The sequence below is a fragment of the Lygodium microphyllum genome, chromosome 10 (genome assembly GCF_053477565.2).
Source record: "Lygodium microphyllum isolate KBCC chromosome 10, Lygodium_microphyllum_v1.1.10, whole genome shotgun sequence".
Classification (NCBI taxonomy): domain Eukaryota; kingdom Viridiplantae; phylum Streptophyta; class Polypodiopsida; order Schizaeales; family Lygodiaceae; genus Lygodium; species Lygodium microphyllum.
Window position 1 is genome coordinate 86,063,829 of NC_141144.1, and position 13,332 is coordinate 86,077,160.

The 13,332-nt window shown below is 44.5% G+C and overlaps 1 protein-coding gene across 14 annotated transcripts in view; it reads right to left on the minus strand.

The window, feature by feature from the left end:
- The window catches only part of LOC148030242 (uncharacterized), a 218,635-nt gene that overhangs the window by 164,803 nt on the left and 40,500 nt on the right, over positions 1 to 13,332 (minus strand). For 13 of the 14 annotated variants that reach the window (XR_015692150.1, XR_015692151.1, XR_015692149.1 and 10 more), the window contains exons 5-7: positions 13,073 to 13,165; positions 7,128 to 7,270; positions 6,742 to 6,821 (exon numbers count right to left, since the gene is read on the minus strand). Coding sequence is in view for 11 of the 14 variants with exons in the window: in XM_087686528.1 (XP_087542654.1) it covers positions 6,742 to 6,821; positions 7,128 to 7,270; positions 13,073 to 13,165 (316 nt within the window). In the remaining 3 variants the exon portion in view is untranslated. Of the gene's footprint in view, positions 1 to 6,741; positions 6,822 to 7,127; positions 7,271 to 13,072; positions 13,176 to 13,332 lie in introns of all 14 variants that reach the window. The other variant, XM_087686526.1, reaches the window with a different exon arrangement.

Genomic DNA, 13,332 nt, shown 5'->3' on the forward strand with positions numbered 1-13,332 from the left:
GGCAAGCTCTTTGCCTTCAGCATACATCTGGCCATCTCCATGAGTGAACGATTCTTTCTCTCTGCAACCCCATTTTGCTGTGGACTATAAGTAGTAGTGTACTAATGGACAATGCCCTTCTGCTTCAAAAAGAAATTCAGCATAGAGGACATGTATTCCCCCCCTCGGTCCAAACGGAGAGTCTTAATTTTACAACCAGATTGGTTTTCAACAAGTGCAATAAAAGCCAAGAATGCATCATACACTTCTGACTTTTTGACCAAAGAGTAGACCCAGCAAAATCAAGTTAAGTCATCAATAAAAGTCACAAAATAGTAACATCCTCCCAATGACTTTGTTTGCATAGGCCCACATACATCTGAATGCACTAACTACAACCTGGCTATTGCTCGAAAAGTAACATCATGGGGAAACGAAAAATGATGCATTTTCTCCAAAATACGTCCTTCGCACAAGTGCTCAGGAGGTCTCTCCAATAGAGGTAATCCATCTAGCATCTACATACGCCATAAGAGCATCAAGCTGCCAAATTTCACATGCACCATCCTAGCATGCCATAACTTTGCCTGTATCATAGCAAGAGTAAGAGTGGATGTCAAATACGCTGACTGATCAACTGAAAGAGCATCCAACTCGTATAACCCATGACATAAAGTGCATGTTAAAACCAAAGTCATGTGTTCTTTGTCTCTCACCATGCATCGATCATCATAAAATAGATGATGACCTGCAATCCACAGCATGCCAAAGAAGAGATAGAGAGCAAATTCTTATTTATGCCTGGCACAAATAAAGCATCCTGTAGGCGGAGAATAGAGCCATCAATGGCTATGAGCACAATCTCCCCAATATCTCCAATAGGGTACGATGCATTGTTGGCACACTATACAGACTTGCCAACTGGAACTGCATGAACACATGCAAATAAATCTCAGCGAGATGTAATATGCCTAGAAGCACCACTGTCAAAAAACCAAGTGTCTGCATCCTCAATAGAGCTGAATGCTCGATCTGCCAAAGAGGTGTCATAACTGCATGTGTAAAAACAATAGTCCCTGTCTGCAACAAAGAACGCGGACTCGGTAGCAGTGGAAGGAGCATCAAAAACAGACATTCCAAACTCTTTTTTCTTCTCTTTGGCAATGCGCTTTCTACACTCAGTGATGTAGTGGCCTGGCTTCTTGCAATAATGGAATTTGTCCTTTTTGGCTTGCATGTCCCCTTGTTTTTTGTTTACTTGTGATGTGTCAAAAGTCCCAGAACTCTACGGAGCATTTTTCACTTGGCTGCCTTTGCCCTTTTATTTAGCCATAAAAGCCTGCTCAGAGGCTATAGCATCCACACCACTATTCCTCCGTGTTTGCTCCTCCTCTAGAAGTAAACTAACTAACCGAAGAAAAGTGATTGGCTGCACGGCAATCCTCATGGTGAGGTTTAAGGCCGTATGAAAAGCCAAGTATGAAGGAGGTAATGAGTTCAAAGTGGTAGATATCATATGTGCATCCGAGTAGTACTCATCAACATTCATGAGTTGCTCTCACAAGTCTTGAATTTTGTTCGAGTGATCCTGAATAGAGTCACCTTCATCCATTTTCAATGTCTCTAGCTCTTTCTTTAAGAAAGAGATGTGAGTCTCATTCTTGCCTGCAAACATCTGCTCCAAGGTTAGCCAAGCTTCTCGTGAAGAAGCTGTTGAACAAATGTGGAGGATGATTGGTCGCTGAACTGCCAATGCAATCGGCGACAAAGCCTGTGCATCCCATGTATCCCATGCTTTTTGAGCTGCTGTTCTTTGGGGAAGTGACTGAAGTGGAGCAGGTTGAGGTGCCCATGGTGCATGTCCTCCTGGAGGAGTAACTGGAGCCACAACTCCAGGTCGAGCTTCTTCTCCACTAACATAATCCCATAGATTTTTGGCCACAAGTACATTCTTCATCATGAAGGACCAAGGTGAATAGTTATTTCCATCCAATCTGTCCTCCTTGGATACATAGGTGAAAACATCTCCTCCCTGATTTGCCATGATTTTCAATTACCAAAAAAATGCAAAAGAGCTATGTCGAAGCAAGACTACACTGGAAATCTAAAAAATTTTCAAAAATTGTAGGAAATAACTTTCTGCAATTAGTGTACAGAGGTGCACTCTGTCAAAACTGTCTGTTATGCACGCAGTTCAACGTGCAATCAGTATTCAGCAACACTGTACTTGCAAAATCCCCGAAATTTCTTGCCTCAGGTTTGTCAAAACAGTCTGTTAGTGACTGTAATTGCAGTGCGTATGCCAATGTTCCCAGAAAACATAAAAGCCCCAAAAAATTTTAATGAATGTGTCTAGAAATTGCATTTAATGTGTCCCAGACACGTTTGCTGACTTCTGTGTCTATGGCGTGGAAACCCCTACTTCCAGGAATTACAAGAGATTAAAAATTTAAAAAAAAACCCAAAAATTTTTATGGTTTACTGGCGCAGAGCCGTCAAGCTCGTGTTCGACGGGTTGATTGGCGGCAGGCGTCGTAGGCAAGCTGGTGGGCGAATGACGACTGGCGGGCTAGCGCTTGACTATGATTGACATGAGGGAGGTTGATCGTTGCAATCTGACCGGCGGCCTTTCTCACATGCAGGCAGGAGAGCGCAGACAAGGGCTGCACTGGAAGGGCTAGGGCTTCAGAGCAACCTGGTGGAAGCAGCACAAGGGGCGGACAGGAAGGCAAAGCCTAGGCGGAAGGGCGCCAGACAGGGGCTGCACAACTTGGGCTGGTTCGTTGGAGGTGGAACTGGCGCTGGTGGACTTGTTGAACGAAATGCTGAAGGACAGGGCGTTGGTCGCAACACGACTGGTGGCGAAGCACTGTCAAGGCGAGGAGCTTGTTGGACTGAGCAATAAGCTCCCAGAGGCTGAGCAGAGCTGGGTAGAACGTGAGCTGAACAGAGCCAATGCTCTGATACCAAATGTGAGGGAGGACAAGATCGAAACTCAGAACAGAAAACTAGTAGACAGTAGAGAGTAAAGCACGACACCCAATGTGATAGACTGAAAGAGTGTAAACTGAAAGTACAAGGTACAATCCTTAAACCTTGGGGTTGTAGGGGGGTGTTCACAACCGAACACAGTAAGTGCCCGTAAGTGTGTGTCATAAGCACATACGAAATAATACCATAAGTCTGGGGGAAAAAACCTCCTACTGAGAGTAAAAAGTGCCCCAGTGTCCTACAGATCACCGACACTCCTATGTGAGCATAGGCATAAGTGAGGCGTAAGTGAAATACCCAACAGTCTTCTCCCCAAAGGGGGAGACTGGTTGGAGCTCTCCTAGTGGAGATCGATCACCTTATTGTCAGTGGCCTATAAGGCACTGGCAAAGATGATTGGTAGGCAATTACGCCCCGTGCTTCCAGATATCATCCATGACACACAGACAGGCTTTGTCCAAGATAGGAGCATCCTATACAATGTATTCACCTTCTTTGAGGCGACAGAGTGGGTGCAACACAGTGGGCAGAGACTAGCCGTACTACTCTTGGATTTCGAGAAAGCTTAGGACAGGGTGGACTGGGATTTTTTGGAGGGCACCATGGTGAGGTTGGGTTTGCCCCAGGCTTTACAGATCGGCCACCAGCACCGTTCTCATAGGTGGTAGGTGAGGGGTGGAGTTTCAACTGGAGAGATTGGTCCAGCAAGGCTGCCCCCTGGCCCCATACCTATTCCTACTCTTTGCAGAGGCGATGTCTCATTTCCTCAAGTCACGTGTGAGTGGATTACGCGGCCTCCGACTTCTCGTGAGAGAGGAGACTTAGTTGTTAGACTCAGAGTATGCAAATGATACAGCACTCTACATAGAGGACGATGAGTTGATGCTAGAGAGAGTGAGGTTGGCTCTTGAGTTGTTCTGTTCTGCAGCGGGAGCAAAAATCAACTGGTGAAAGTCGGTTGGTTTTCTCACAGACCCGGACTCTAGCACGGAGTGAGGCGTCCACCTAGGATTTAGATGGCTGAGCAAAGGGCAGACCGTCTGTTACCTAGGGTTCCAGGTGGGACTTGACATCACTCCTGCCCACCAGTTTCTTCCAGTCCTCGATTCTATTTGGAGAAAGCTGACCTACTAGAGTACGGCTCTCACCTCTCAATAGCAGGCCGAGCCTTGGTGGTTAACCAGGTCCTCCTAGCGACGGCCTGGTACATAGCCTCGTGTTGGTGCTTCTCCTCGTCCTGTGTAGTGCAGCTTCACCGCCTAGTACGGAATTTCCTTTGGTCCAAGTCAGACGGCTCAAGGGATTCCAGGACCAAGGTGGCTTGGGCGACCATCGTACGGCATCCGTCAGAGGGAGGCCTGGGCAAGCTAGTTCTTCGCGGCCTCACACCACGAGGGCAGACATGGAAGGTCCTATTGCAGGAAGGTCTTCAAGACTATAGACCAAGGCTTGGCGGTGAGTGGAGGCCGTCCCTAAGATGGATCTTCACGTCAGCCCAGATTACCCCGCCCAGATCACCTTTCCTGCACAGTTTGCTCCACGTATGGCAGGGCCTCCATACAGCCCTAATCCAGAGCCCCCCAAGCTTCCAGAAGGAGATAGATCGTCAGCCGATAATCTAGAATCCCCAGGTCAAAGATCGAGAAGGGGCACAGATTGGCAAGCGCCCCCCACATCCAATGGGCTGGCTGGGAGGCCGGTCCAGCTCGTACCATCAGGACATGGCGGGAGGTGTACAGGATGGTGGACGAGGAGGTGCTGCTGCAGCGAGTATCTAGCTGCTAGAGAGGAGTGGAGCTGAGGAGAAGGGCGATAGATGCAACAATACCTCTCAAGAGTGGCTTGCTCCCCCGAGACGAGAGCCGATAGAGCCCGAGGAGATATGGGCCGCTAGGTTTTCACTAGTAGGCATCCCCCTACAAGTGGCAGGTACAGTGGGCGGCACTTCACCTGGGACCCTCTTCACCGTAAAGGGGGGGGGCGTCTGGCCCTTGACAGAGGGCAGCAGGAGAAGGGGATAGTTGTCCTTTCATGGAGGAGAATCCAGGTGATTGGCCTTCAGGAGAAGACATGGTGGCTCGACCCTTTTGTCTTCTAGCAAGAGCTCTCAAGGAGTGGTGCCTCTGGATCTGGAAGGGCAGGCCACTTGATGAGCTGGAGTGGGACCCAGGAGAGTGGCTATGGCCGGCCACAGTGGTCGCCAAGAAGCCACCAAGGTTCCTGGAGTACTGAGCCAAGATTGGCGGACACATACTAATGCAGAAGGATATGGATTGGGCGCCATCTCGTACCAGGCACTGGGCAGAGCACAGCATCACAGAGCCTTTCTGACGGACCTTCTGGTGCCGCCTTTGGGATAGTTGGAAGCTAAGGAGGGTATCATATTTCATATGGCTCGTGGCACATGGAGGCTTGGCGGTGGGAAGTTAGCTTGTCCAGATGCAGGAGGGAGGTTGTATGAACTGCACACCAGAGCCTTTGGAAACACCAAAGCACTACCTTTGGTCGTGTGAGGCGGTGCAGCTCGAGTGGAGAGGTGCATGCCGCATCCTTCACCGTATAGCACCCAACCTTGGATGTATCTCATGGGGAGCTTTCTACTAGGAGGCAGTCAGCCAAGGCTGCCACCTTCTATATGAGGCCGGGATGGAGGACACGATATTCATTATCGAGGTAGGGTCGTGCGCAGTGGTCCATGTTTTGCTTCAATCCAAGCCACTAATGGCTGCCCAAATCAATGGCTCAATCACCTACTTCACTTAAATCTGGAGCCCGATGATGAGAATAATACCTTTATAATGTGCAAACAGCAAGCACCAATGTCAAAGAAGAAGCTTGAATCCTCGACCTTCGCAACAAACACACTCCTTGTACTCCTCACTCCAAGCATGAGATCCCACAAACACCAAATGCTACTTTGATATCAATTGCGAGGAAATCAATGGTTGAATGCGTGGTAGAAGCTATGGAGTGCAAGAGGGTTGAAAGAGAGAGAGGAACACAAGAGAGTTATGTGGGTACAAAAATAAATGGTACCCTTATTCTTCGTTATCTTCACTTATATATGACTGTACAATGTGTACCTAAACAAGGGGTGCCAACCCAGTTATTGGCCATTGGCCTTTACCTAAACACAGATGAGTAAGGCTGAAAGACCCCACCCGATGATCCAAACTGCACAGGAGAATCTGAGATATAATTGCTAGACATCAGCAGAGATCTCCCAAATATTTTGCTTCAGAGGAGATTGACTGCATGTAGGAGAGACCTACGAGGGAGTTCATCAGCTGAAAGCTATTGCTGCACACCTCATTTTTTCTTGTACCCCTTTATTGTGCATTTTGTCATACCTCTTTGGTACTTCTGTTTCACTTTTTCATCAACAGTAGCAAAGCAGCAGCAGCAGGAGGAGGAGGAGGGGGAGCTGGAGCAAGAACAGCAGCATGGACAATGAAGCATCTATAGCAGCAGTAGTACCAGTACTAGAAGCCTTTCCTACAAAAGACTAAGAATGCAGTTGGCCTTCTGGCCAGTATGCAATCCTGATTCAAAACATAGAAAATGCCATATATTATAAGAATCAATCTAAAATCGGAGCAGATGTGTCTCAGATAACAACACCTGCAAATTTCATGGAAGCCACTTGCCACAACAATAAGCCCCTTATGACAAGTATGTGCAATCTATGGTTTGATTATTGGAAACTAGGAAAACATCTCATGTTAAAAGGAAAAAGAGAACAAAATCATCAATATTATCTTGGCTACTAGCCTTCTCGACAAGTTCAACAAATTTAGTGTGCATTTCACCAGCTAGCTCTTCCTCTTTAGGAAGTACTGTACTCCCAAAACCTGCATGCAGTTCAGAAGGAGTGGTTTAGGGAATTGAATTCACCTTTTTTTTTGGGTGGTACCACAACTACATTCTCTAACAAGAATGTCATTTTACACTAATTGCAACTTTTTTTTTACATTTCCCTTTTTCTCCCCTCTTGTCACTTAGCCTTTAAACCTAGCCATGACACATGAAACCATTCCAGAAGCTTCCATGCAATTTTGCAAAGGAAACAATCGATAATCAGTACAACAAGTTTTCTTCACATAGCCATTTCTTTGACCCATGGTTATTTTATTATATGTTTTAATTGGAATTCAGACCTGTAGCCAGGAGCTCCCAGTCATTTGTTTTTGGTGTCTCAAGTTTCAAGGCTTTATCTTCCATTCCCATAGTCACAGAAGCACAAGACTGAGCAATTGTTTTTGGCTGGTGATGGTCACCTCTTTGATTCTGAATCTCAGTGCTGTAAGGACAGAAATTCTATTTATGCATTCAATATGTATCAGACATGTACTCATTCACTATAAGCCACACAAATGTAACTTTATCAAGTGTGTCAAAATTTAGCTGATGATTTCCATTGCATCTGCCATCTATTTCAGGACTTCAAAAATCATGATATTCTTAAGCTATTAAATATCAATGAAAAGGTGATGGTATAGCAAATTCATATTTTGTCATGTATGCTATGAGCGGTATTTTACCTCGTCTCAATCTGAAGAAAGATTCTCTAAAAACTAAGATAATTATGGTAGTTTTTCTGGTTACTACTAAAAACTTTCTTTGTTCCACAATAGGCACCTCTTTTGGTGGTTTGGACTACTCTTCCCTCCATCTAGCCCTTAATTTACGAGCATATGTGCTCGTGTACACTGAAGAAAGGAAACAAAATACAAGGAAATAAAGAACTGCATTGGATGATTGACTTCCAAGTGGAAGCATATGGAGCTTAGCAAGGTTAAAATGAACCAAAATCATTAAAATCACATTCAAAGGGGATATAGATGAGCACTGCCGGCACAATAAAGGGATGTTATGGCCATATTGCTTAATCTCTCAATAACCTTTTTCCAGAGAATAATTTCACAAAAAAATATACAAAGGTTATCATGATGAAAAGCATCACAGAAGCACCATTTGCACTAAGCCATGCTTAACTGGCATTGCCTAATGCTCATTGAGAAAAGGGCCAAGTAGCAAATCAGCAGGAAAAGGAGCTTAGTGGAGAATATCTAGTAAGCACTCACTGGTTCTGGCTTAATGCTTAGTGAGAAAAGGTCAGGTCATCAATCAGCAAGAAAAGCACAGCAGTGGCAATCAGCCAGTCTCAACTGGGAAAATAGACCAGTGAACTATAAATGTCAGATTTGTGGATGAGACCTGCAGGTATGGAAAACCTCCATATCATAATAACCCAGCCAACCATTGTTAAAAGTCCAGTGATAACTCCCTATTCAAATGAGACTTGGCACCATCATCACTTATTGGCTGCAAAATAAGCTCTATCTTAAATGCAAACACATTAAGTTCTTCAGAACTTATTACCTCCGGTTACACTTCAGCCAGTGTCATTGGCATGGTCTCTGATATGTTTGGGCACTTATGGCATAGCCATATTCTAAGAGTATGCATGTGGGGCTTACTAAGTTCTGCACATGATTAGTGGCGCATTGGTTAGCCGAACATACCAATTGATCAAGGCAACAAACTGAGCTTTGTAGTTACAAATGAACGATGCCTTTTGCAACCTCAAGATAATCTACTTTCCTTACCCATGTTCAAATTCCCTTATCTCTATGAGCCTTACCTAATAATCATCCACACTGGTGCACAATGATCCTGTCACCTTGGTGTTAGTCTCCAACCAACTATGAAGTGTTTGTAAATGCACATTACACTTCGGCCTACCAAACCCTAAACATGACAACCAACATTTGAGCTAAATTTCACAAAGCATTCCCAATTGTGGGAATCTTCTAGTTAAGTGCCCACTGGTGTGAAAATATGGGGATGGGTGACCTCCGGGGAATAGGAGGTGTAGGGTCCTCCACCCTATTTCTAATAAGTTTCACATTGCACCCACCTCATTCATTTTGCCTTGTACCACATAGCCTATACACTTGTTCATTGCATGCCTAGTGTCAAATCCTTCATTATTGATGCAATGGTCACCATGCCAAGAGCTACAAGCACCAAATTTAAAATTCATTTTAGTTTAAAATATTGGTAAAGTTTAATTAAATCATTAAGTTCATCTCTCATTCTAGTGAGAGTAGAAGAGGGGGGAGATAAAAGCAACTTGGGGGAGAAAGTGGACAAAGGCTACTATGTTGGAAGAGGAGTCTAAGGATGCTTCCATGTCTAGATAGAAGGGAGCACCTAATGGAAGATTAAAGGGGAGAAGAGAAGGGAAAAGTGAGAGAATGAGGCAGATGGGGAAGTAGTAGGGCAAGCAAGAAGACTGTCCTGTAAAGGCAACATGTTGGCAAAGCTAGCACAACTACCAAGAGAACCTAGTGGAGGGCTGCACTAACCTCGGATTTTACAAGATCATGAGCCTACCATTATTGATGAGGCTCTTGTGCACAATGCAAGGCGTTGTGCTATGCAGGAGGAGCTTGATTCCATCGAGCATAATTAGACTTCGGATTTGGTTCCACATCGATAGAAGCAAAAGTTGATAGGTGTGAAGAGGGTCTATAAGACAAATATCTAGCTTATGGCACCTTGGACAAGCACAAAGCTAGGGTTGTTGCCAAGGGATTTGCACAAAGATCAGGCTTAACTACTTCGAGACATTTTTATCTACAACCCATATGTCTACTATTTGGGTTGTTTTTGCTCTTGTAGCCCATTACTGTTGGCCAGATTATCTAATGGAGATAAAAGTCTACCTTCTTCAACATCTTAGAGGAGGAGATTAAGCAAGCTCCTAGGGCTCGGTATCAACGGATTGATCGGTTCTTTCTACAGAGCAACTTCCATCGTTCCAATCATGACCCTAAACTTTATTACAAGGTTGAGTGTGATGATGTACTTTGGTCATCTTATATGTGGATGACTTTATTGTTATAGGAAGTAACTCAAAATAGGTGGATTGGATGCAATAGATTTTGTGACAAGACTTTGATATGATTTCCTAGCACAAGTATATCTCCAAGCTTCTTTCGGAGCTTGGTATGGCTGATTGTAAGCCCATTTTACGCCCCATGGACCCAAAGTCCAAGATGGTGACTACCAGCAATCCCCTTCCAGATGCTACTCAGTACAAGTGTCTTGTTGGATCTTTGATCTGGCTCATCCATACTCAACCAGACATCTCTTTTTGTGGTGGCATTATTGTCTTATTTTATAAAAACTCCTACTCAAGCTCACTAGAGAGCTGCTTTGCATGCTTTGCACTATGTATAGAGGATTGATCTTATGGGATCATATATGGAGGAGCCACTTGTGCTGGACATGAAGATATGCTAGGGTTTGCACTGAGGAAACACAACATATACAACCAAGACTGAAACACAGACACTCAAATAAAGACAAGCAAGACTCAAACCCAAAAACGCAAAACACAAACACTCAAAACTCAAACACAAAGAGAAGAAACTCTGAAGTGAATGAATGTTGTAAATGAATATAAGAGTGTATAGAATGCCCAAGGGCAGTAGAGCAATGCAGTGTCGGAGAGTGATGTCCACCAAAGACGGATCCTAGGTGTTGTGACCACCAATCTGAGTGTGGAGTAGGGGAAACACCAAAGGCTAATCACCAGTGTGTGAGGGAACTGAGGCAACAACTATAGATGATGCCTGATGATGTGGGTGGCAGCAAAAAGCTGCAAATGCAGTAGTAGGAGAGCCGCCATGAGGATGAAGGTCGCCAGCTACCACCAGGTAGGGTGAATGTCAACCACAAGCATCAGAAGACTGTCGAAAGGTGTGGGAGACCATTGGCAACTATTGCTTGGCAGAGGAATGTCCAAACGCAAGCTGAAGGAGGAAAACTGTGTGCCGGCGATGGTAAAGGAGTCCGAATGCAACAGGGAGGAGGAATCCAGACAATGGGTGACAACCACGGAGGAAGGTGCCAGACACTGCAAGGGCTAGTGGAGGAGTGGCAGCAATCGCGAAGGGTAGACCACCATGTGGGTGAAGGCTGATTGGCTGAAATCTACACTAAAAGAATGAAACTGAATGGTGGGCAGCCTATCTATTTATAGATGTTGAAGGGTGTCCCAAGATTTAAGGTTTTGGGAGATCATTGAAACTCTCTCGAACTACACACCAAATTTGTATTTTTCATCAATTAAGCGTGTCTTTGGAGCTGTTTAAAAATGCTAATCAGATGTAAAGCATGTTTTAGCTCAACACTAGATAGAGTGACTCAAATTGGGCAGTGACATGGAATCTCAACGCTCCACTCTAGGTTTTGCTCTCTCCCTTGGATCGGGAGCTATCTCATGGAGTACTAAGAGGTAGCCTATCGTGGCCTTATCTTCTACAAATATTGAGTACCGAGCACTTTTCTACTCTTCAAGAGGCAGTTTGGCTCTGTCGCTTGTTGCCGGAGATTGGCTTTCCATAGAACCCACACAATTGCACATGGATAACCAGAATGCCTTAGCTCTAGCAAAGAACCCTATGTTTCATACTTGCACAAAGCACACAAACATTTGGTATCATTTTGTACAGAGAAAGTTTCATGGATTCTGAGTTAGTGGTGGCCTATTGTCCCACGAATGACAATGCAGCAGATCTCTTCACAAAGCCTTTACCACAAACTTCTATGCTTCATTACATGAGGTCATTGGGTCTTTAGACACTCCAAGAATCTGAGAGGGGGTGGTAGCTTGCTATTTTTTCAGCCATCCATCTCCTAGTTGTGAGCTCCGTTAAGAGTTTGACAAAGACATTGGAGCTCTGACTATTCTCTATCATTCAATGTGTGCATTTCTTTCTTCGTGAGTGGAAAGTGTGTTCACTATGGGTGGAGTAATTTATTCAGCCTTGTCAGTGATCAGGCAGCTCCATACTAACAATTTTGATCAAGCTGGCCTGCTTAGATGTCCGCATCAGCACTTTTCGCTCCAGTCAAGCTGGTCGGCTGACTGCATTATTTCATGCCCCTATTTTCCCCGACCGCATTATTTTATGCCCCTGTTTGCTGGTCAGCCAGTTTTGGTCACTTATGGCTATTTATAGGCAGCCACACAGTTGGGGCAGATCATTCTTCTATGTTGGAGGTTGCACACTCTGACTCCAACCTATCTTCTCCATCTCCAATGCTACCATCATCATCATCATCATCCTGATCCTGTGCCCTCAATGGTGCTTTGCACTGCACACAGGGACTGACCAGTATGCCATTGTATTCAGCATTCATTTCAGATTTATCAGCCAAAACATCATCCTTGTTCAGATGATCCTGCAACCTCTGCAGTGCACCAGTGTAACTTACCACTTAGTGGGTGCTGTTCAACGGTTCCACCATACTGTATTGGTAAATTGACACTAGCTTGTATAATTTTTCCTGATCACAAGTCTCTGTTATGTTGCATTATTTCTTCTCTTCTTGTTCTCTCTCTCCCCTCTTTCCTCTCCGTGTTTGTGTTTCTCTTCCATTGTACACTCACAATATTGTTTGAACTTTTTTTACCTATCCTAGAGCTGCAACTCCTCTAAACCATTGCTCTGGAAATCATGTCCCTTGCATGGTGCCCTCCAAGGACTTCCAATCTTTCAGCAGGGAGGATATCCCGAGGCCGGAAGTTATGGTATCCAGGCAGCAGCTACTGGCCATGGGATATCCTCCCTACTGAAAGATGATGCTACACAGCACGATGCAGTCCATTGATCCTCTCATGAAAGCTCTTGAAGATCCTATTTCAGAAGGCTTCATCCCTACCTATATGGAGTTTCTCAAACAGCACACTTTTGTAACATCTTGAATTTGTTTGTGCACATGCGCATAGATTGATTGTACACATGAAATGTTCTCATAACAGTTACTTCCAGGAAGCTTATATGCCCAACTCTCAAACTGTACAAGTGTGTAGAAGGTGAAATAACATACAAAAGCAAATGGGAAACAGTTAATTCCTAGACTCATTCATTATCAAGGCATTAGGTTCTGTTGTATTTTAGTTCCATGGACTCAGAGCTGAGGTTGAAACAATAGAAACTTCTTCTCCTGGAGACAAAAGGGCATACCTAGTGCTGATTAGCCTTGTAACTATAGGGACAAAACAAGATAGAAGAAAGTAGATAACCTGCATCTTTGTCGGATACCATTTATAGATGATGTAGCAAAATCAGGCTGTCCAGGATTTAATATGTTATCAAAATCTCCCATGTCAGATTCCCTGCAAGATCCTGTTCATAAGACTCCAGGTAAAACAAGTACAAGTATATCAACATAGTAATGTTACACAATGCGGTTACATACTTTCAAGACAACACAGACCGTGTGATAATTTTCTCTGAAATATTCTCCTAAAATTGAGTATTCCAATATATCTAAAATCTAGCA